The sequence below is a fragment of the Oncorhynchus mykiss genome, chromosome 17 (genome assembly GCF_013265735.2).
Source record: "Oncorhynchus mykiss isolate Arlee chromosome 17, USDA_OmykA_1.1, whole genome shotgun sequence".
NCBI classification, from domain to species: domain Eukaryota; kingdom Metazoa; phylum Chordata; class Actinopteri; order Salmoniformes; family Salmonidae; genus Oncorhynchus; species Oncorhynchus mykiss.
In genome coordinates, this window is record NC_048581.1 from 56,168,100 (window position 1) to 56,192,656 (window position 24,557).

The 24,557-nt window shown below is 41.3% G+C and overlaps 1 protein-coding gene across 6 annotated transcripts; it reads left to right on the forward strand.

Annotated features, from left to right (window-relative positions):
- The first annotated feature begins 2,509 nt into the window (after positions 1-2,509).
- On the forward strand, positions 2,510-24,297 carry LOC110494146 (protein FAM219A). Of its 6 annotated transcripts, none has more exons than XM_021568920.2 (6): positions 2,510-3,034; positions 7,089-7,188; positions 16,261-16,363; positions 17,214-17,297; positions 18,512-18,587; positions 21,460-24,297. In XM_021568920.2, exons 1-6 carry the CDS (start codon positions 2,972-2,974, stop codon positions 21,616-21,618), a joined length of 585 nt encoding a protein of 194 aa, XP_021424595.1. In that variant the 5' UTR covers positions 2,510-2,971; the 3' UTR covers positions 21,619-24,297. The 6 variants fall into 6 exon arrangements, with proteins under 6 accessions (XP_021424595.1, XP_021424597.1, XP_021424594.1 ...); XM_021568922.2 differs by having other exon boundaries at positions 2,514-3,034; positions 18,512-18,566; XM_021568919.2 differs by having other exon boundaries at positions 2,518-3,034; positions 7,086-7,188.
- Positions 24,298-24,557: the final 260 nt, after the last annotated feature.

The window sequence follows — 24,557 nt, forward strand, 5'->3', positions numbered from 1 at the left end:
CACTGAGTTTAAATGTATTTGGCTAAGGTGTATGTAAACACCTGACTTCAACTGTATATATATATATATATATATATATATATATATATATATATATATATATATATATATATATATATATATATATATATATATATATATATATATATATATATATTCGCTGGCCATGGCAGATATATATATATATATATGTGTGTGTGTGTGTCTATAAACTGGAGGTGGAGGGTCCGTCATGGTCTGGGGCAGTGTGTCACAGCATCATTGGACTGAGCATGTTGTCATTGCAGGCAATCTCAACATGTGCGTTACAGGTAAGACATCCTCCTCCCAAATATGGTAACCTTCCTGCAGGCTCATCCTGACATGACCCTCTAGCATGACAATGCCACCAGCCAAATCAAATCACATTTTATTTGTCACATAAACATGGTTAGCAGATGTTAATGCGAGTGTAGCGAAATGCTTGTGCTTCTAGTTCCGACAATGCAGTAATAACCAACAAGTAATCTAGCTAACAATTCCAAAACTACTACCTTATAGACACAAGTGTAAGGGGATAAAGAATATGTACATAAAGATATGTGAATGAGTGATGGTACAGAGCAGCATAGGCAAGATACAGTAGATGGTATTGAGTGCAGTATATACATATGAGATGAGTATGTAAACAAAGTGGCATAGTTAAAGTGGCTAGTGATACATGTATTACATAAAGATGCAGTAGATGATATAGAGTACAGTATATACATATACATATGAGATGAATAATGTAGGGTATGTAAACATTATATTAGGTAGCATTGTTTAAAGTGGCTAGTGATATATTTTACATAATTTCCCATCAATTCCCATTATTAAAGTGGCTGGAGTTGAGTCAGTGTGTTGGCAGCAGCCACTCAATGTTAGTGGTGGCTGTTTAACAGTCTGATGACCTTGAGATAGAAGCTGTTTTTCAGTCTCTCGGTCCCAGCTTTGATGCACCTGTACTGACCTCGCCTTCTGGATGATAGCGGGGTGAACAGGCAGTGGCTCGGGTGGTTGTTGTCCTTGATGATCTTCATGGCCTTCCTGTGACATCGGGTGGTGTAGGTGTCCTGGAGGGCAGGTAGTTTGCCCCCGGTGATGCGTTGTGCAGACCTCACTACCCTCTGGAGAGCCTTACGGCTCGTTCTGTGCGTGATTTCCTGCAAGACAGGAATGTCAGTGTTCTGCCATGGCCAGCGAAGAGCCCAGATCTCAATAGCATTGAGCACGTCTGGGACCTGTTGGATTGGAGGGTGAGGGGTAGGGCCATTCCCCCCAGAAATGTCCGGGAACTTGCAGGTTCCTTGGTGGATGAGTGGGGTAACATCTCATAGCAAGAACTGGCAAATCTGGTGCAGTCCATGAGGAGGAGATGCACTGCAGTACTTAATGCAGCTGGTGGCCACACCAGATACTGACTGCTACTTTTGATTTTGACCCCCCCACACCTTTTTCAGGGACACATTATTCCATTTTTGTTTGTCACATGTCTGTGGAACTTGTTCAGTTTATGTGTCAGTTGTTTAATCTTGTTATGTTCATACAAATATTTACACATATATATATATATATATATATATATATATATATACACATATATACAGTATATATATATATATATATATATATATATATATATATATGTGTATATATATGTATATATATATATATATATATATATATATATATATATATATACGTGTATATATATATACACATATATATATATATACGTGTATATATATATATATATATATACGTATATATGTATATATATACGTGTATATATATATAGATATATATACGTGTATATAGATATATATATGTATCTATATATATACGTGTATATATATATACGTATATATACACATATATATACACATATATATATACACATATATATATACGTATACATATACGTATACATATATATATATATATATATATATATATATATATATACGTATATATGTATATATATACGTGTATATAGATATATATATACGTGTATATATAGATATATGTATCTATATATATACGTGTATATATATACGTATATATACACATATATATATACACATATATATATACGTATACATATATATACATATATGTATACGTATATATATATATACACGTATATATATATATATACGTATACATATATATACATATATATACACATATATATACACATATATATATACACATATATATGTATATATATATATATAGCCTTTATCTGACATGCTTTTGTCTAGACCTCCTATATTGTCGAGGTGGTTGTTGTGATCTCCTAAATTGATGTTTTTCAAGCGTTATCTCATATTGCCATCATCATTCGTCCATGATTGGACGGTGATGTCATGAATAATGTATGAATTTTTCCAGACCCGGAAGATGGCACCGACTAGTGATGGTCATTCCGAGTCTTTTTGGTGAACCGGCTCATTTGGCTCCATTCACGTAAAAGAGCCGGCTCATTTGGCTCCAAGACGGCGTGGACCAGATTGACGCGCTCTCCCCATTATTTATTGTTTTTGCAGTGAGGATTCACTCTCTTTAGATAATTATTTTGTAACTTATCCGCAGAAAAACGTTGTTTTGAGGTCAAAAAGCAGTATGCAAATCAGGGAGCCAAATGTACGGCTCTTTCACCGATTCCATTATGTTCCCGACGTTCACCAACAAGATACATTCAAAAAGAGCCGTTTGTTCGTGAATGACAGATCACTAGGACCGACGTAGCTCTGTCTGTTTTGGTTGAGTCACCAGATCTGACCATGCCTTACTGACAGACTAGAGGCAGAAAACAAACGTGAATCACACAAAAATAACAGATCGTTTATGCGACAACCTAAGGAATAAGTCGAGTATTTTTGTGCTTACAAGTATTAAGATCTTACATCGGTTTGGCGGTGTAGCTAGCTAACACCAATCGTCGAAAATGATGAAGGAAGAAGAAATTGATAGGTTCCAAGTACCCCCAGTTACGGAGACGCAGCCCTTGGTAAGTGCCATGTCTTGTTTAGTTTATTGCTAGCTTCATTTGAGTTCAAATTACCTTGAAATTAAGCCCACACTAGAATGTAAATGCGTGTACGGGTGTGTTTGTCGAAAATCCTTGTCAGACAGCTGGTTAGCGACTGCCTGGTGTTGTTTGCTTGGGGTGGGGGTGGGTGGGTTCCCGTTTGACAATTATGTTTGAGTCTTCCTAAGCATTTCTTCTGACCGATAACATTTTATTGGATGGACTTCGTCTGGCCGTCATTGCCACCGCGATTAGTTTCTAACCAAACTGGTGACGTGTTATTTCTTGGGAATTGGGGAGGGGGAAGTAGAGCTCGCTTCGATATGACGACTGTTGGCTGGGTGAATATGCGCTGTCTCCAGCTGATGCCTAGCCCCAGCCCGGCAGCCTCAGTCCCAGCCTCAGCTGATGCATAGCCCGAGATGGTAGGTTCGTCTGGAGGAGAGAATTACAGTACTATACCACTGATAGGCTTAACTCTGGATACAGATTAACATTCGCACTTGCACTGTATACATGCACACTGGTCTGAACACGGTGTCAGTTCACTTTTAATTTGTGCATTCTGGCTTCGATATATGCATGGTGTTTCAGGAAGGACCTTTCTGTACCTCTTGAGTCTCAACAGGGACTGCAGGTGCCTGTCAGTGCAGGATGAGTATAGGTTCACCACCACAACTAGGTCTTTCAGTGTCCTTCATTGTTTCTTCATGGGTTTTCACCATTCAGTGTGTTTAGTGCCCCATACACTGTGGTTAGGTCCCTTAATTTCCTCAACAGCCGGGGTGTCAAATTCATTCCATGGAAGGCCTAGTGTCTGCTGGTTTTATATATTCTCTTTCAAGGTGCATTGGATAGAAAATACTTTGAACACTGTGGGGGCTTCCTTGATATTATAAGGTGCCCCCCCCCACACAAAATCAGAGAGAATAATTTAGGCCTGTCTCGCTTCTCTTCAACATATCGATTTGATTCACAGTCCATGTTCTCATGTTTCTCACGTCTGCTAATGCTGGCAGGGATTTAATGCTTTTATCTGGTTACTCCTTAATGTATTTGTGTTTGTTGGTCATAAACGAATGGTAGAGCTCCATCATTGCCCTTATTTTCTCCTCTCAGCCTGCTTCTTTTAAATTCTCAACATTGACAATCACCTTTCCTCAAGCCTGTTTTTGTAATAAGACTTCAATGTACTACTGCTGTCAGTGATTAAAACAATTTTTTTTTTCTTCAGATTGCTAGTATTGGTTTCAACTTCTAGCCTGATTTACTTGAAGAAAATCCAATGGCTAGGTCTGTTAGGTCTACGTAGACCGCAGTGACAACTTGTAGTCTATCCTTATTCAATCCATATCAGAGAGTCAAAGTGCCAGCTGTTCTGTTGCACAGAGAGCTCTGTGCATTCTCATGCTAATCAGTTCTTTGTGAATGGTAAAGCAAATGAATCAACTTGACAACTGCCTCTCAAATGTTCTGAAATTGACTTCAAATTAATAAAACAGGCTGTCCTTTGTAGAATTAGGCTACGGTTTGAGTTGGGTTGTGCCAACACTCCCTTTAACTTAAACAGCACTATAGAAGGGTGACATGTATTTAAGCCAAATGCCACATCCAATTTAACTGACGGGACCTGGAATTTTTCTGCCAACACTTTTACTTCACTACATTCCTAAAGAAAAGTATATACTTTTTACTCCATACATTTTCCCTGACACCCAAAAGTACTCGTTACATTTTGAATGCTTAGCAGGACAGGAAAATATTCTAATTCGCACACTTATCAAGAGAACATCCCTGTTCATCCCTACTGCCTCTGATCTAGCAGAATCTCACAAAACACATGTTTCATTTGTAAATGATGTCTGGGTGTTGGCGCTTGCCCCTGGCTATCCGTAAATAAAATAAAATAAAACATTTAATAAAAACAAGAAAATGGTGCTGTCTGGTTTGCTTAATATAAGGAATTTGAAATGATTGATACTTAAGTATATTTAATCAATTACATTTACTTTTTATACTTAAGTATATAACAAAACCAAATAGACTTTTACTCAAGTAGGATTTTCCTGGGTGACATTTACTTGAGTCATTTTCTATTAAGGTATCTTTACTTTTACTCAATTATAACTATTGGATACTTTTTCCACCACTGCTGTTAGCTCAGGGGGTCATAGCTGACCAGACCAGGGAATGGAATCACACCTAGTTTAACTGGTGTATGGTATGATCTCCTTGAGGTCTTTCATCAAGCATGGATGCATATAGAAGATGTATCAGTGTGTGTTGATGATATGTCGAATGACCTCTAACATGTATCCCTCACCTTCTGCACAGTGAGAGCTCACTTCATCAAAACGCACACAAAAACAGATGCACCTTCTACATGCATCCATACTAGATTAAAGACCTCAAGGAGAACATAATTCCCAATACTTGATACATCATCCACACTTCATCTATTGTGAGTGGAGATAACTTAAATATTCTTTTTTTTCTCTCCAGCTGCTCAGAGCTCTATTGTGTGAGCTAAGGTGTGACTCTGAATGGGTAGAAGGAGAAGCTGGTGTTTGGAAAACCTCATAAAGAACATAATGGGTCTTTGTCGCAGAACAAAAAGAGCCTGATGTTTGCAGGCTGTTACAGTGGGAATAGCTCATTGTTGTACTTTCCCATGTCCCTGTGCTCTGTTAGCACCACGTTGTCACTTTTGATTAATTCGTTCAGCTTAATGAACAATATTTCACCGGATGAAGCTGTTGTTTGTGTCCAGTGCTGGTATGAATTGTACTAGACAGGGGGAAAAGCTCTGAGTCTGTTATTTAACACTTGTTCTGGGAGTGAAATAAGTGTGTGTGTTAGTGGCTCTGGATGAGTGTCTGCTAAATTACAAATATAAATATAGGCTATTACGTAATGACACTTAGGTCTGTCTACAGTGTAGACTACACAGTACGTGTTTAAATGTAATCAACTATGCTTATAAAATTGAAGTCAGCAGAATGGGTAAACTGCAAGAGAGGGACTCTATACTGGATATGTTCACTAGGTGCTGTATAGTAGTTTCATGCTCTGCCTGCTGTACTGCTTGTTAGTGGTCTGTTGTTTCACCACGGCAGCCAGGCAGTTCCCTGGAGAGAATGCAGTGTTCTTTCAGGCTGCCCTTGTGGGATCTCTGCTCCGGCCTACTTTGCTGGCTGTGACAGGCTTGTGGTGAACATAATGCAGGGCTCTGTCAATGGAGTAGGCAGACCAGCCAGCCAGACCTTCCACCATCCAGCAGCTCTCGGTTGCGTCCCAAACGGCACCCTTTTACCTTTATAGTGCACTACTTGTGACCAGAGCCTGGTCAAAAGTAGTGCACTACGTAGGGTTCCATTTGGGACACACTCCCATCCAATAGGAACCCCCTCTGTTCTCCCACGGCCCCCGAGTGACGTCACTCACAGACATCCTCACTGGCCTATTCCCAGCCCAGTCTCACAAGTAGAATGCTCTGGCAGTGGAAACTGGACAAGCATAGAGTCACAAGCAGGCACACACTTAACAGTAGTCTCTGTCACAGGCTTTCACCTTACGTGAGCGAAGCCTGGAAGCAGAGGCTAACTAAACAGTAAAATATAAGTAGAACGCCATAGATGAGGGGAAGAAGGTGCTCAAGGGGCTGGAAAAGGCCTTTTGGGCATGGTCAAATAAAACAAATATTTTCACCGGTTGTGAAGTTAAGCTGAAGTCTGCCTGTTTTGGAATTGAAAACACGACTGTCGCTTATGGAAGCTGATTTGTGCCAGAGGTCAAATGTAAAACAACCACAGTGAATCTTGAAAGTTGACTTTAGTTTATCCCATGTGTAACTCTGTTATTTTTTTGTCACACTGCTTTGCTTTATCTTGGCCAGGTCGCAGTTGTAAATGAGAACTTATTCTCAGTTGGCCTACCTGGTTAAATAAAGGTGGGGGAAAAAAGTTGAACACATCTGATAGAAAATGACAATATCAAACCTGGGAAAGCTAATCATCCTTTTTTTCTGCAGCAGGACCCAGCAGCATCCTCCACCTCCGAGGCCGACTCCGATACTAGAGAAGGGGAAACGGTGGCCATGAACTACAAGCCCTCCCCACTGCAAGTGAAAATAGGTGAGCCTTAAAATAGGATCTCCACTCCTCATTTTCTGTACATCATCAATGTGTCTGTGTTGTACTAACACACGGTGGCCTTCAATAAGACCATCTCTCTGTCTATAAATGATTAAATCATTCATTCAGTCTGTCAGTCAATGTATAACAACATACAACCACCAGCTGTGGCATTTGAGCAAATGCATACATTGATGGCATGCTATCAAACTGAGTGAATCAGCTATAGCAATTGGTTAATGTATTTATTAGGGATCCCCATTAGCTGCTGCCTCGTCCTGGGTCCAAAGACACCAAAGCACCCACATTAGATCTAAAACAAAATATAAAACGGTGAACTATGTTTGTGCTAAATGAGCTAAAGATAAAACAGTACATCATATAACATCCCTACACCACATATCCACCAGACAGAATGTATTAATGAGTCAACGGTGTTATTCTCATTCAGTAGTTCATCTATTTTTGGAGCAATGCTGTGTTCTTTGCGTAAGCACAATAAATATTTATGATAGGCTTATAGCACAGCGACATGCAGAAAGGCAGGTTCAGTCAGATGCACCAAAGTGATGATTCTTCTTTGGCATGCATCTTTGTAACATTACTCCTTTACCATGTTTTGCTAAAAAAAAATATTGACATAGGCCTAGAGCTATCAAAATAGGTTTGAGTTACTGACTGAAAGTCATAACCAAGATACAGTGCATTCTGAAAGTATTCAGACCCCTGTACTTCTACATTTAGTTACGTTACAGCCTTATTCTAAAATTGATTAAATTGTTTTTTCTCCTCATCAATCTACTCAAACTACCCCACAATGACAAAGCAAAAACAGGTTTTTAGACATTTTTGCAAATTTCTTACGAATAAAACTGTGAAATATCACATTTACATAAGTATTCAGACCCTTTACTGAGTACTTTGTTGAAGCACCTTTGGCAGCAATTACAGCCTCGAGTCTTCTTGGGTATGACGCTACAAGCTTGGCAAACCTGTATTTGGGGAGTTTCTTCCATTCTTATCTGCAGGTCCTCCTAAGCTCTGTCAGGTTGGATGGGGAGCGTCGCTGCATATCTATTTTCAGGTCTTTCCAAAGATGTTTGATCGGGTTCAATTCCGGACTCTGGCTGGGCCACTCAAGGACATTCAGAGACTTGTCCCCAAGGCTCTCCTGGTTGTCTCGCCTGTGGGCTTAGGGTCGTTGTCCTGTTGGAAGGTGAACCTTCGCCCCAGTCTGAGGTCCTGAGTGCTCTGGAGCAGGTTTTCATCAAGGATCACTCTGTACTTTCCTCCAGTCATCTTTCCCTCGATCATGACTAGTCTCCCAGTCGCTGCCGCTGAAAAACATCCCCACAGCATGATGCTGCCACCACCATGCTTCACCGTAGGGATGGTTCAAGGTTTCCTCCAGACATAACGCTTGGCATTCAGGCCAAAGAGTTCAATCTTGGTTTTATCAGACAAGATAATCTTTTTCTCATGGTTAGAGTACTTCAGGTGCCTTTTGGCAAACTCCAAGTAAGCTGTCATGTGCATTTAAATGAGGATTGGCTTCCATCTGGCCACTCTCTAAAGCCTGATTGGTGGAGTGCTGCAGATATGGTTGTCCTTCTGGAAGGTTCTCCCATCTCCATAGAGGAACTCTTGTCAGCGTGACCATTGAGTTCTTGGTTCCAAGCTTCTTACATTTAAGAATGATTGAGGAGGCTACTGTGTTCTTGGGGACCTTACCTTCAATGCTGCAGATCCCCAGATCTGTGCCTCGACACAGTCCTGTCTCGGAGCTCTACGGACAATTCCTTTGACCTCATGGCTTGGTTTTTGCTCTGACATGCACTTTCAACTATTCAAATTCACACACAGGTGTGCCTTTCCAAATCATGTACAATCAATTTACAGCATGTGGACTCCAAGTTGTAGAAACATCTTAAGGATGATCAATGGAAACAGGATACATCTGTGCTCAATTTCGAGTCTCTTATATATATATATATAATTTATTTGTAAAAAGATTTTTTTGAATTTTACCCCCTTTTTACCCCAATTTCATGGTATACAATTTGTTAGTAACTACAATCTTGTCTCATCGCTACAACTCCCATACGGGCTCGAAAGCCATGCGTCCTTCGAAACACAACCCAACCAAGCCGCACTTCTTCTAAACACACCGCGCATCCAACCCGGAAGCCAACCGCACCAATGTGTCGGAGGAAACATTGTGCACCTGGCGACCTGGTTAGCGTGCACTGCGCCCTGCCCGCCACAGGAGTCGCTAGTGCACGATGAGACGAGGATATCCCTACCAGCCAAACCCTCCCAACCTGGACGACGCTATGCCAATTGTGCGTCGCCCCACGGACCTCCCGGTTGCGGCCGGCGACAGAGCCTGGGCACGAACTCAGAGTCTTTGGTGGCACAGCTAGCACTGCGATGTAGTGCCCTAGACCACTGCGCCACCCGGGATGCCTACTTTTTATATTTTTGACTACTTTTACTTCACTACATTCCTAAAGAAAATGTTATTTTTACTTCCTACATTTTCATAGACACCCAAAAGTACTCGTTATATTTTGAATGCTTAGCAGGACAGGAAAATATTCCAATTCACACATTTATCAAGAGAACATGTGGTCATCGCTACTGCCTCTGATCTGGCAGACTCACTAAACACAAATGCATTGTTTTAAAATGATTCCTGAAGTGTGCCCCTGGCTATCTGTATATTTTAAAAACAAGAAAATGGTGCCGTCTGCTTTGTTTAATATAAGGAATTTGAAATGATTGACACTTAAGTATATTTTATCAATTACATTTACTTTTGATACTGAAGTATGTTTAGAACCAAATACTTAGACTTTTACTCAAGTAGTATTTTACTGTGTAACTTTTACCTTCTCTATTGAGGTATCAATGCTTTTACTTTATGACATTTGGGTACTTTTTCCACCACTACTCATAGCAAAGGGTCTGAATCAAATCAGATTTATTTGTCCCTGGCGCCGAATACCGTGAAATGGTTACTTACAAGCCCTTACCGCACAGCAAGCAGTACTGGAGCGCCAAGTCTAGGTCCAAAATGCTTCTTATCAGCTTCAGCCCCCAAGCCATAAGACGCACGGCAAGCTGTACCGCAGTAATGAAGTCACTGAAACACTTAACAAAGAATTGCAGTCTGTTTTGGAATGGGTGGCCAGAAATAAACTGGTCCTGAGCATCTCTAAAACTAAAAGCATTGTATTTGCTACAAATTATTCCTTAAGTTCTAGACCTCAGCTGAATGTGGTAATGAATGGTGTGGCTGTTGAACAAAATGAGGGGACTAAATTACTTGGCGTTACCTTAGATTGTAAACTGTCATGGTCAAAACATATAGATTCAATGGTTGTAAAGATGGGGAGAGGTCTAGCCGTAATAAAGAGATGCTCTGCTTTTTTGACACCACACTCCAAAAAAACAAGTTCTGCAGGCACTAGTTTTGTCTAATCTTGATTATTGTCCAGTCGTGTTGTCCAGTACTGCAAGGAAAGACCTAGTTAAGTTGCAGCTGGCCCAGAACAGAGTGGCACGTTTTGCTCTTAATTGTAATCAGACGGCTGATATAAATACTATACATGCCAGTCTCTCTTGGCTAGGAGTTGAGGAGAGACTGTCTGCATCACTTCTTTTTTTTATTTTTTAAGAAACATTAATGTGTTGAAAACCCCAAATTCTTTGCAAGTCAACTTACACACAGCTCTGACACACACTTATCCCGCCAGACATGTCACCAGGGGTCTTTTCACAGACCCAAATTCAAAACCAATTCAAGATAGCGTACAGTATTATATAGAGCCCTAATTGCATAGAACTTCCTTCCATCTCATATTGCTCAAATAAACAGCAAACCTGGTCTCAAAAAACAGATAAAGCGGCACAACGCCTCTCCCCTATTTGACCTACAGTTGGAAGTTTACATACACTTAGGTTGGAATCATTAACACTCATTTTTCAACCACTGTTAGGTAAGTCTGTTTAGGACATCTACTTTGTGCATGATACAAGTAACTTTTCCAACAATTGTTTACAGACAGATTATTTCACTTATAATTAACTGTATCACAATTCCGGTGGGTCAGAAGGTTACATACACTAAGTTGACTGCCTTTAAACAGCTTGGAAAATACCAGAAAATGTCATGGCTTTTGATGTTTCTGATTGGCTAATTGACATAATTTGAGTTCATTGAAGGTGGGTGTATTTCAAGGCATACCTTCAAACTCAGTGCCTTTTTGCTTGATATCATGGGAAAATCAAAAGGAATCAGCCAATACCTCCAAATTGTAGACCTCCACAAGTCTGGTTCATCCTTGGGAGCAATTTCCGAACGCCTGAAGGTACCACGTTCATCTGTACAAACAATAGTACGCAAGCATAAACACCATGGGACCATGCAGACGTCATACCGCACAGGAAGGAGACGTGTTCTGTCTCCTAGAGATGAACGCACTTTGGTGCGAAAAGGGCAAATCAACCCCAGAACAACAGCAAAGGACCTTGTGAAGATGCTGGAGGAAACGGGTACAAAAGTATTTATATATACAGTAAAATGAGTCCTATATCAACATAACCTGAAAGGCCGCTCAGCAAGGAAGAAGCCACTGCTCCAAAACCGCCATAAAAAAGCCAGAATATGGTTTGCAACTGCACATGGGGACAAATATCATACTTTTTGGAGAAATGTCCTCTGGTCTGATGAAACAAATAGAACTGTTTGGCTATAATGACTATCGTTATGTTTGGAGGAAAAAGGTGAGGCGTGCAAGCCAAAGAACACCATCCCAACCATGAAGCACGGGGGTGGCAGCATCATGTTGTGGGGGTGCTTTGCTGCAGGAGGGACTGGTGCACTTCACAAAACAGATGGCATCATGAGGGCGGAAAATGATGTGGATATATTGAAGCAACATCTCAAGATATCAGTCAGGAAGTTAAATCTTGGTTACAAATGGGTCTTCCAAATGGACAATGACCCCAAGCATACTTCCAAAGTTGTGGCAAAATGGCTTAAGGACAACAAAGTCAAGGTATTGGAGTCGCCATCACAAAGCCCTGACCTCAATCCTATAGATAATTTGTGGGCAGAACTGAAAAAGCGTGTGCGATCAAGGAGGCCTACAAACCTCAGTTACACCAGCTCTGTCAGGAGGAATGGGCCAAAATTCACCCAACTTATTGTGGGAAGCTTGTGGAAGGCTACCTGCAACATTTGACGCAGTTAAAAATGTAAAAGCAATACTAATTGAGTGTATGTAAACTTCTGACCCACAGGGAATGTGATGAAAGAAATAGCAGCTGAAATAAATAATTATCTCCACTATTATTCTGACATTTTCACATTTATAAAATAAAGTGGTGATCCTAACTGACCTAAGACAGGGAATTTTTGCTAGGATTAAATGTCAGGAATTGTGAAACTGAGTTTAAAGTATTTGGCTAAGGTGTATGTAAACTTTCGACTTCAACTGTACATCTGTAAAAATGTATTTAGGAACTAAAGCTTTGGTTGTCTTCCTCTCAGGCTTCCATGTCTTCTCCCTGGACCTCCTCAATGTCCACCTCTTGAACATCTGACTCTGAGGGCTCACCTTTACTGTCACTTTTCAACTTTGTTGAGGATGGCTCGTTGTCAGGCTCAAAAAGCCTCAAATTTGCACAGGTGGCCACCAATTGTTCAACCCTTGTATTGGTCAGCCTGTTGTGTGCTTTAGTGTGTGTGTGTTGCCGAACATGGACCAGTTGTGCTCTGAGGCGGCTGATGTTGGTTGGATTTGGAGTATGATGGAGGCAACAGGGGAAAGAGCCTCAGATCCCCAAAGTCCCTTCCGCCAGGTGGCTAATGAAATATGTTGGCACAACTAGCATATTGCATCTCCATCCCTATGCCCTTGCATGGATGTGTACTTTGCCAGACTGCCAAGAACCTTGCCCTCATCCAGGCCAAGGTGGCGAGACACGATAGTGATGACACCATAGGCCTTGTTGATCTCTGCACCAGACAGGATGCTCTTGCCAACATACTTGGGGTCCAACATGTATGCTGCGGCGTGTATGGGCTTCAGACAGAAGTCTTCACGCTTTTTGATGCATTTCAGAATTGCAGTTTCCTCTGCTTGGAGCAACAGTGAAGTGGGCAGGGCAGTACGGATTTCTTCTCTTACAAGCAGTGTCTGAACATCAGACAGGTTGGCATCGTCTCCCTCAATCTGTGCAATGTCTACTGCCAAAGGTTTTTAGGTTGCTTACCACTCTCTCCCAAAATACATCATTCAGGAGGATCCTCTTGATGGGGCTGTCCATATCGGCAGACTGTGATATGGCCATTTCTTGGAGAGACTCCTACCCCACCAGGAGACTGGCAAACTTACGACAACACCACCCCAATGGGTGTTGCTGGGCAGCTTCAATGTGGTGCTCTTATTCTTCTCACTTTGCTTGGTGAGGTCGATTTGTTGCTATAACTTGATGACCCTTCACATACCTAACCATTTCCTTGCCTCGCTTGTAGAGTGTATCCATTGTTTTCAGTGCCATGATATCCTTGAGGAGAAGATTCAGTGCATGAGCAGCACTGCCAATGGGTGTGATGTGAGGGTAGGACTCCTCCACTTTAGACCAAGCAGCCTTCATATTCGCAGCATTGTCTGTCACCAGTGCAAATACCTTCTGTGGTCCAACATATAATTTGGCACAGTATTTGCAAATGTACACAGCTTTTCCTTCTACATTGGCTGCAGTGAAAATTCTCCACACCTCAGATAGTGCCCATGGCATTTTTGTGTAAAGATTAGAAGAAAATGAGTAACAAAACAATTACAATTCCATGTCCAGATAAATAGTTAAGCAGTTAGATTAAATAACCCCTTTTGTAAGATAAATGTTTGAATTAACACTCCTCAGTTAGCAGGCTCAAGCAAGCTAAAACCCACACGGTAGAAAAAACTAACTAGCTGAAATTAACAAGTTATAAATGATTTAAACACACTCTGCTGTAGGCTACTATTTACTAGTAAACAAAATATCATGCATGTCATATTAAATATATTCACCCCACCCATTATTGTAATCAAAACTTACCAGAAAGCATATAGTCCTTGGCTCAAACAGTGTAGTAGTGTGGGCTCAATAGCATCTCATTAGTGTGCAAAATCTTGAGAATCAGCTGCACATGTGATGGAAGAATGCACTGTGCATGCAGAGGCTTGTAATTCCATTGAATTTGGGATAGGTTAACCAAAATATGCCACAAGACCTAGAATTGCCTTGTGTATCCCACAAAGGTTCACTGTTATAAGCTAACTTTTTTCTAAATGAATTTAAGCAAAATTCCAATGGAACATTTCTGGGAAATTTACCGGAAATTTTCCGACCCTTTGCAACTCTTGCAGGTTAGTACAGGTTAGTCGAGGTAATTTGTACTTGTAGGTAGGGGTAAAGTGACTATGCATAGATAATAAACAGCGAGTAGCAGCAGTGTAAAAACAAGGGGGGAATGGAGTGTCAATGTAAATAGTCCAAGTGGCCATTTGATAAATTTGTTTAGCAGTCTTATGTCTTGAGGTTAGAAGCTGTTAAGGAGCCTTTTGGACCTAGACTTGGCGCTCCGATACCGCTTTCCGTGTGGTAGCACAGAGAACAGTCTATGACTTGGATGACTGGCATCTTTGACAATTTTTTGGGTCCTTCCTGTGACACAGAATAATTATGTAAATAACGTTTTTTTTATTTTTTTATTATGAATTTGCATAAATGTCTAAACCTATTTTCACTTTGTCATTTTGGGGAATTGTGTGTAGATTGGTGAGAAAAATAATGTAATACATTTTAGAATAAGGCTGTAACCTAACAAAATGTAGACAAAGTCGAGGGGTCTCAATACTTTCCGAATGCACCGTATTAAACGGTTTCCACAATAAAGCCTAATAAAGCTTTAGTGTGTTTGATCTCCCTGAGCATTTCTGTGGTTGTTTGGGGTATATTGCCTAAAGCCAATACCCAATAGCCATTCTGCCCTTGCTATCAGTAACAGGCTGAAGTTACTCAACGTAACCCAGGGCAGGAACTTTAAAAGGGCTTTGAGGTCACCGCTTCCAATCCCATAACCCTATCTCCCTCTCATGTACTCAGTTGGTCAGCAACACTGTGCTTCAGAGATTAAATAAATGAAGTGTCATGTTGATGTTAATTAAGCTTTGCATCACAATCATTGTCTTGGCAGCCTGCTTATTCACTACTGGACCACAGAGGAATTCCAAGCACACAGACGACAGTGTGGAAGTCCCATAAAAGTCAAGCCCAAAGTTTACATTATAAACCCCACATGCTCCTCCATATGTCAGCACAACCAGTGTTGCAGTACGGTTGCCTACTAACATTTTGTTTATAGTCATTTTCAGGTAGAAGGTAGTGATGGACCTGAAAGCAACATGTTTTATTGTAGGCCCACTAAAGAAAGCAAATCAGATGAACAATTGAATACATTGTGGAAAAGGGTATTGGGGCATAGTCTGGCATAAAATAGTGGTGACGACTATGCTGAGGACTGTGTGTTCGCTAGGAATGACACTACCTGTTGGAAGACAATGGGGATGGAGGGGGTGACACTTTCCCTCATTGTCGCTCACGATGAAATCGGAGAGGGGACTTTGGAGCTCTCTCTTTTTGTTCGTTCATATGTTAGTGACACGTGATATCTTAGACAGCCCTGGTCTGATTTTGTAGAAACCTAGGTGAATGACGCGTCTTGCAGTAGAGATCCAGAATTTGCTTAAATTACACTGATTGGCCCAAGGCGGGAGCTGAAGTAATTAGCTGAAATGTGTTAGTCACGCGCTGTCTCAATTGGCCCAAGGTTGTGCGCTGCGTCATCCATGGGGGACTACATGTTTACTGTTGCCTTGTTTGTTAATTGTTTCTAACTATGATGATATCTCCTGTGATTGGCAGAGAAACAGAGAGAGCTGGCCAGGAAGGTATCAGTAAAAAATTTGTTTGTTAATTGTTTCTAACTATGATGATATCTCCTGTGATTGGCAGAGAAACAGAGAGAGCTGGCCAGGAAGGTATCAGTAAAAAATGGCACCGTGGGTAGCCCCGTCAACCAGCAACCCAAGAAGAACAACGTCATGGCCAGAACACGGTAACAAGCTCAAACTTTATGGTTTCCTCACCATGTTATTATTTTGTGGCATTTCCATGGAAAAGGACCAATGAGCACCAACGTGAACTTAATAGGTCATATCAAATTGGGTGGCAAATGAAAGCGGAGTCTGTATTTTCCGTCTTTAAAATTTAGCCATAGGTAAAGGCTTTGATTTCTGGGTGAACAGATGGAAAAGGGGTCTTAGAAAACATCTACCAGAAAGTCTTAAATGGTATCAGAAATACACTATAACACTAACATTTTAAAACTCAAAATATAAACCATTCATAACTAAACAGGGACTTTAGAAATGGGAGTCTGTGTGAATGCTAAATTCAGACTCACTCTAGTTGATAAGCGTATGGGCCTGGTTCAGTCAAACCCACTAACAGGTGCCCTTCCCTTTGTCTGTAATCCTAGTCCCTCGGTGGATTAGCAGAGATGTGAAAGCAGCTCCCCCTACACCCAGAGCCCCAGATTATGGGCAGCACCCATTAGATTGGAGGATGGCGATTTAGCCAAAAGCGCTCTAACCAGGCTAGGAGAATACTAACCCCTGCTGTGACTAACAGCTGCTGCTGAGGAGGAGGCTGGTTCGTGCCATTTTATGATATCCCAGATTTGGCCCAGATTTAGCCACAGATCTGTTGTATCCAAGAGATCGGAGGAGAAACCCAGGAACCAGAATATCTTCATTTTAGCGCCACATAACTGGAACTGACTGAACATTTAAGTTTAAGATTTTGGGATATATTGCCCTTTTTATTGAAAATTTGAAAATGTTACTTTGAGGATCCCGATGACATTTTCACACACGTTTTGTGTAATTTCTTCTACTTTCCTTTAGGTTGGTGGTGCCAAACAAAGGCTACTCCTCTTTAGACCAGACCAGCCCAGATGAGAAGCCCCTGGTAGCGCTGGATACAGACAGGTAACGGTGAATGTAATATTTCTCTGAATGGGATTTCAAAAGGGTGAGAAGAAGATATCCATCTCACATTTTGTCGGTCTACTCTCTTTCTCTCTGACACTGGCTTCTAACAGACTTGTTCCAGACCTCCGCCTTCAGCCTTTCAAAGCTCAGTCACAGTGCGTAGGGGACTAACTACTTCTACTATTCAATACAGGCTGAAAGAGTAGCACAAAGCACATACCAGAAAAGGGTGATCCGACTCGGGGTAAGCAGGAAAAGTGTAACTGCTCTGTTGGCTGTTACAGCACCGCTCCGAGCCTCCCTCTCTCGGCAAGCAGGCAGAGTCATTCCCAAATTTGGGGAAAATCCTCTCCCGGGGTGTCGGATTAGGGGGTTTGGGATTTGGACCGCCGGGAAAAGAGGCTCAGTGTCCTCCCTCCTTCAGTGCTCCCTGCCCAGCATGTGATACAGATGGGATCCGTCCCAAATGGCACCCTTTTCTACCCGTTTCCCTTCATAGTGTTCTGCTTTTGACTAGGTCCCTGGTCAAAAGTAGTGCACTATGAAGGGAATAGGGTGCCGTTTGGAACAAATACAATGGTCCTGTACCCTGTGTTGTTTTTCCATGACCCTTATCTGCCGATTTGTGATGGGTGCCAAAAAGCGCAACGATGACGTCATGCTCTCTCTCACACTTGCACTCAATTGCACTGCCATAGTTGTTCTCTGTCACACACACACAATTTTGTATGATGTAATGTACCCTTACTCGAAAACACACACACAAAAAACACATGTATGAAAGTACATGTGTGTTTATTGTCTTTTGGCATGTCTGATAGAGTTCAGCCTCATTAAGAAAAGGACCAATCATTCCTGGAGTCGGGATCAATGGAACGTTCCAGATTGTCTCTGCTGGTTGTCTCTGTTAGAATAAATCAATCCTGCTGAAATGTCAGCTCCTCATGGTGCCTAATTATCTACTAGGGAGATGCCTGGAGATCTAGAATATAACACTTTCACAACATTTTCTGGAAGGGAACACACTGAAATGCTGAGCAATGTTTTCAAAAGTATCCCGAAATGAGTTCCCTTTTTATTATCTAGAACTGTAAGCTCCATAGCACAATATTGTTTTCTTTTATTTTACTTTTTTTACTGTCCCTATCAATGTTTACGTCCTGGTGTTTGGGAGGTCTAGGTGTCAGACTAACCATCTCTTCTTGTTTCAGTGATGATGACTTTGACATGTCCAGATACTCTTCGTCTGGATACTCCTCAGCCGAGGTGAGATGTCTGAGGGACCAGGTATCTATGCACTACATACAGCTAATGTCACCATAAGCTGTCATAAGCACTGCATAACCTGTCATGTCACTTCCCTGCTTATGTCAATTCCCATAGCTTCTATCCTATAACCTGTGTTTTTTTTTCTCCTCTGATCACCATTCACTTTTGTAAATGTATAACTATGGCGTTTCAGTCAGTCGTGATTTATCCATACATTTCATCACCATACATTTATATCCATGTGTTTGTCTATATGTGTTTAAGTAGTCATTTTATTTTTGTCTCACTTGAGTTTTACTTGGTGTTAGGTCTGCGACTATACTAGCACTAGCACGACCCATAGCATTTCTGTACTCGCTTATGTTTTACATTTCAAATCAATAATAACGTGTGGCTCTTTATTACAGTCTATTCGGAAAGTATTCAGACCTCTTAACTTTTTCCACATTTTGTTACGTTACAGCCTTATCGTAAAATTGATGAGGGGAAAAAATAAAATAATACAATACACACAATACTCCATAATGACAAAGTGAAAACAGGTTTTTAGAAATTTTAGCAAATTTATTACAAATAAAAAACAGATACCTACTTTACGCAAGTATTCAGACCCTTGGCTATGAGACTTGAAATTGAGCTCAGGTGCTTCCTGTTTCCATTGATCATCCTTGATGTTTCTACAACTTGATTGGAGTCCACTTGGTAAATTTAAATTGATTGGACATGATTTGGAAAGGCGCACACACCTGTCTATATAAGGTCCCACAGTTGACAGTACATGTCAGAGCAAAACCCAAGCCATGAGGTCGAAGGAATTGCCCGTAGAGCTCCGAGTCAAGGAACATATCTTGGGAATCGTACCAACACATTTCTGCATTATTGAAGGTCCCCAGGAACACAGTGGCCTCCATCATTCTTAAATGGAAGAAGTTTGGAACCACCAAGACTCTTCCTAGAGTTGGCCACCCGGCCAAACTGAGCAATTGGGGGAGAAGGGCATTGGTCAAGGAGGTGACCAAGATCCCGATGGTCACTGAAAGATTAGTGGAATCTGTGTGAGTAGCTGGACAGGTAGGATGACTGACAGTGAAGGTGAACAGGTGGTCACGTGTCAGGTGACAGAGGAATGGATGAGACTGAGGCAGGAATTCCTTTAACCATAAAGTGGTATATTTACTGAGTAGTCTGTGCTGCATCACAAAGGAAACAAATAACATGTATCCAATCAGATTCATAATCAAAGATCAAATCATATCATTCATTATTAACACAAGTTAGGGAGGTCAACAGTTCAGTTCATTAAGTCAATAGTAATCATCCGCGAGACATTTAGGCTCGTAACTATTTATCATAAATCATGAAAGAATACAAACAGGGAATGGTTATACAATCTATAATCCCCATGATCAAAGTCTATCAGTTAGCAAACAATGACGTTTCTCATTTCACTCTTTCAATTATCTTCATGTGTACATATAATCAATTTCAATACATATGAACCATATCGGTTGCATAATTGGCCTATGAGGATCCGTAGGGCCGTGATCATTGACAATTCACATTACACAATATGTTTGAAGCGTGCGCTCCAAGCCGCGCTCCGCGGTAAAACCTATAAACAATAACTGAATGGCCCACTCTCCCGATCGCCACAGATAATTCAGATGAAAGATAACATAGTCGGTGGACTTACGTGGATTCATGGACGCACAGAACTTCTGGATCAGATGGAGTTAAGGAAGAGAAAGCAGCGAGATCAGGCGATGGCAATTTCCTCCTTTTATGGAGTTGAGATCTGTCGGACATTTCCACCTGACCTAATTAGAGCGCCCCTGGTCCAGCTGAGTAAATGGCAATGAATTAAAGGAGCATTCCACCAACTCCATGGGCCTTTTCTACAGTCACTCTGATAGAGCTCCAGAGTTCCTCTGTTTAGATGGAAGAACCTTCCAGAAGAACATCCATCTCTGCAGCACTCCACCAATCAGGCCTTTATGATAGTGGCCAGACGGAAGCCACTCTTCACTAAAAGGCACATGACAGCCCGCTTGGAGTTTGCCAAAAGGCACCTAAAGAACTCTGACCAAGAGAAACAACATTCTCTGGTCAGATTAAACCAAGATTGAACACTTTGAACTAAATGCTAAACGTCATGTCTGGAGGAAACCCGGCACCATCCCTATGGTGAAGCGGGGTGGCAGCATCATCCTGTGGGGATGTTTTTCAGCGGCAGGGACTGTGAGACTAGTCAGGATTGAGGGAAAGATGAATGAAGCAAAGTACAGAGAGATCATTGATGAAAACCTGCTCCAGAGCACTCAGGACCTCAGACTGGGGCAAAGGTTTACCTTCCAACAGGACAATGACCCTAAGCACACAGCCAAGACAACAGAGGAGTGGCTTCGGGACAAGTCTCAATGTCCTCGAGTGGCCCAGCCAGAGCCCGGACTTGAACATCTTTCGAGAGGCCTGAAAATATCTGTGCTGCGACGCTCCCCTTCCAACCTGACAGAGCTTGAGAGGATCTGCAGAAAAGAATGAGAGAAACTCCCCAAATACAGTTGTGCCAAGCTTGTAGCGTCATACCCAAGAAGAATCAAAGCTGTAATCGCTGCCAAAGGCGTTTCAAGAAAGTACTGAGTAAAGGCTCTGAATACTTATGTAAATGTGACATGTAACAAAAATATATCTATTTTTTCTATCTCTAAAAACCTGTTTTTGCTTTGTCCTTATGGGGTATTGTGTGTAGATTAATGAGGGGGGACATGGTCATCCATTTCAGAGTAAGACTGTAACGTAAAAAAAGAAAGTCGAGGGGTCTGAATACTTTCCGAACACACTGTATTACGATTGGGAAATGATCATGTTTTGTCCACTCTGTCCCCTGCAGCAGATCAACCAGGACCTCAACATCCAGCTTCTGAAGGACGGTTACCGGCTAGACGAGATCCCTGACGACGAGGATCTGGATCTGATCCCTCCCAAATCAGTCAACCCCACCTGCATGTGCTGCCAAGCCACCTCCTCCTCAGCCTGCCACATCCAGTAGCCCCTCCCATGACAGATGCCCCTGCCACCAGGGCAGCAACAAGGAAGAGGAGTTTAAATGATTGGGGGGACGGGACAGAAGAATAGGTGTATTGGAATTAGTGTGGATTTGAAAAGGGTGAAAATGCAGAACACATTTACTGAGAGTAACTGGTTCCTCCTATGGTAGGACATGTGCATACGTTTGTCTGTTACGTTATAGGGTCTTTGTCTGAGTAGTATTCAGAAGCAGCTCTCCCTTGTCTCATCTTGGAATATTACATGGATGGCAATGGAAAGGTCTCAAATGCTGAACTTGTGTGAGATGGCAGTGTTTCGAAGATGGTCACTTGAGGATTATGTCGTCTTAAGCTTTTTTTTGACCTCCTGAAAGTCTTTGTTGCTGGTACTGTATGGAGGGATCAACAGGGAATGTACTGTGAGCGTGGAAAAAGGACAAACATTTGATTGAAGATCTGTCTGAGTGTGTGTAACGTGTCTAAAATCAAATATCAAATCTTTTAGAATATTTAAGGAGATACTGCAACGAACACAGAGGAATCCCGAATATTTATTTTATGTTCCCAAGCAGGCATCTCACAAGTTAAAATGCAAAGTGAGTTTTGAGTTGAGTGGATTTGCAGCAGTCTGTCTTCTCGCTCCTCTATCTTTTCTGATCAGATTTTCTCTCTCTTCCTGTTGTCGTGATACGTGTTTCACATGATGATATTTGAATTCTCATACAAAGACATCAGAATAACTATTCCTATTTAAAACTTTGATATATGACTTGAGAACAGCTTTGCATGTTGCTCACTGTGCCACTTAGATAAACACCCTTACCAATACAGTAACTGGGGAGGGGGGGTTAGGCTCTCAACTTGACCCACTGCATCCTTAGCCTGGTCCCAGATCTGTCTGGTGCTCTCTTGACAAACTGAAGTATGGTCAAGGTAAGACTGCACAAACAGATCTGGGACCAGTCTACTGCGACTTCACCCTAGCGCCAATTAGATCTGGTCATTTTCTTGTGCAGTACTTAACTTAGAGAAAAGATATGGGATTCAAAGGTCACAAAGCCTGGTTCCAGATCTGTTTGTGCTGTCTTGCGCATTGTTTGGCATGACAATGACCATAGGAGCTGGCAAGATGGTACAAACTGATCTGGGACCAGGCTAGGTCTGATACTGTATGGTGAAGCCAATGTGTATTTAGTGCCATTCTACTACTGTCCACATGAAAATGATAACTTATTTTAGTGGATATTTCTGTAACACTAAATGGTTTGTTACCCCTCAATATAATTGTATATTGGGTCATCCTGCTTATACGTATACTCATTGTTGATTTCACTATGCTGTCTTCACTTGTCTATTGTGCTTCTAATCTTATCTTTTTATTTTGTTGTAAATTGCTTTGAACTGTTGTATGAAAGCACATTTTCCAATATGCTCAATAGGATTAATGTGCTAACAACCATGTGCTAACCATTACTGTACCTGCCATACTATAATACCATTTCATAGTCCTGGCACCCAGTGGTTGTGGGTACTGTAGTTTAACTGTGCCAAAAGGCCATTTAAAAAAACAATGTATTTGTATAATAGTGTCCAAAAAAAAACACTTTCATGGGCATAACAGCCATAATTTTAACATGAGATGGTGTTAAAATATTGTATGAATATACCAGTTGAAATGGAGAATGTGTTCTTCTGAATTCCTGAGCAGTGATATTACCAGTACACTAATGATAGTGGGCAAAATGTCCGCCTGTACACACAGCAGCCCATGTCCTCCTATAGTGCTTCCAGAAGTAGGCTGTAGCGTCACGTTGTGCTTCTCTCACTGCCACTGACACAGTCTGTGCAATCACACAGGCACAGTACACATGGCGCACACACACAGAATGCACTATGGAATGCTTCAAATTGGAAATTGCTCCTCATGTCTAACGATCCAAGACTGTGTATAGCGTACTATATGTAAAGCAAGGGATGGATGAGGTAAATATGTTATTTACTGTATTTCTTTGGGTGCTTGGTTATCCAGTGCATTCCACTGTAGTGCAATGAATGATATGAGGGATTGACTCCAGTTTGAAAACACACAAATCAAGCACAAATGGGTCAATGCAAAATAATGAAAATACCTGCTGTTTTAGGATGGTGCGAAACAGGGAACACTGTGTTCAGTAGGCAAGAAGTGGAAAAACGCTTTGTCTATATTCAAGGATGCATCATCCAAATAGCAATGGAAATGTATCCCTGCTTTGTCTGAGCGCTAAGCATTAGCTTCCCCTGTCATTGTGATCACAAGTTCACACTCTCTGATCACACTCACTCTCACCCCAGAGTTGTCTAAAGTAGAGTATGCCTTAAGTAATGCATTGTATTGGAAGATATTTATTGCCTGTTTATTTGTTTTAATTTATTTGGGGGGGGGTCTACATTTTAACATAGACAGAGGGCAGCACTTACAGCTATGAAACTGCACTGAAATTCTACAGTACTCATAATATTGTGAGTTTAGTGCCATTTTGCGGATGTTAAATATTGCCCATAGGCTTTTTTGGGGGGTATCATTCAGACACTCATTGTGATTTTAATGAAGATGTGAACAATTCAAGTTTCTGTATGTAACAATGTTATTGTTCTGTGTAGTGTATCATGTCTACAAATAAATATCAACGGTCTGAATTAAACGTTGTGGTGCAACCGCCATGTGATGTCTGGAAAAAGGAAAAATATGCACAGCCAATGGTCAGGTGCTGGATAGAAAACAGATTTAAAATAATGTCCTCAGATGTTTATTTTTGTAACGTTTGAGAACCTATAATAGAGCAAATTGTAGGCGATAGCCCAATGACCAAGGGCTTGTACAATTATTACCTCCACTAGTGATTAGTGATTGGGGTTGTGACAGTAACTATGGGCCAGGCCAGGAGGGTAGGGTAGAGAAGGG

Coding starts and splice junctions, on each gene's coding strand:
- LOC110494146 (XM_021568919.2), top strand. CDS start 2,972: ATGATGAAGGAAGAAGAAATTGATAGGTTCCAAGTACCCCCAGTTACG. Junction 7,189..16,260: donor CCCACTGCAAGTGAAAATAG/GTGAGCCTTAAA, acceptor TGTGATTGGCAG/AGAAACAGAGAGAGCTGGCC. Junction 18,588..21,459: donor TGAGATGTCTGAGGGACCAG/GTATCTATGCAC, acceptor TGTCCCCTGCAG/CAGATCAACCAGGACCTCAA.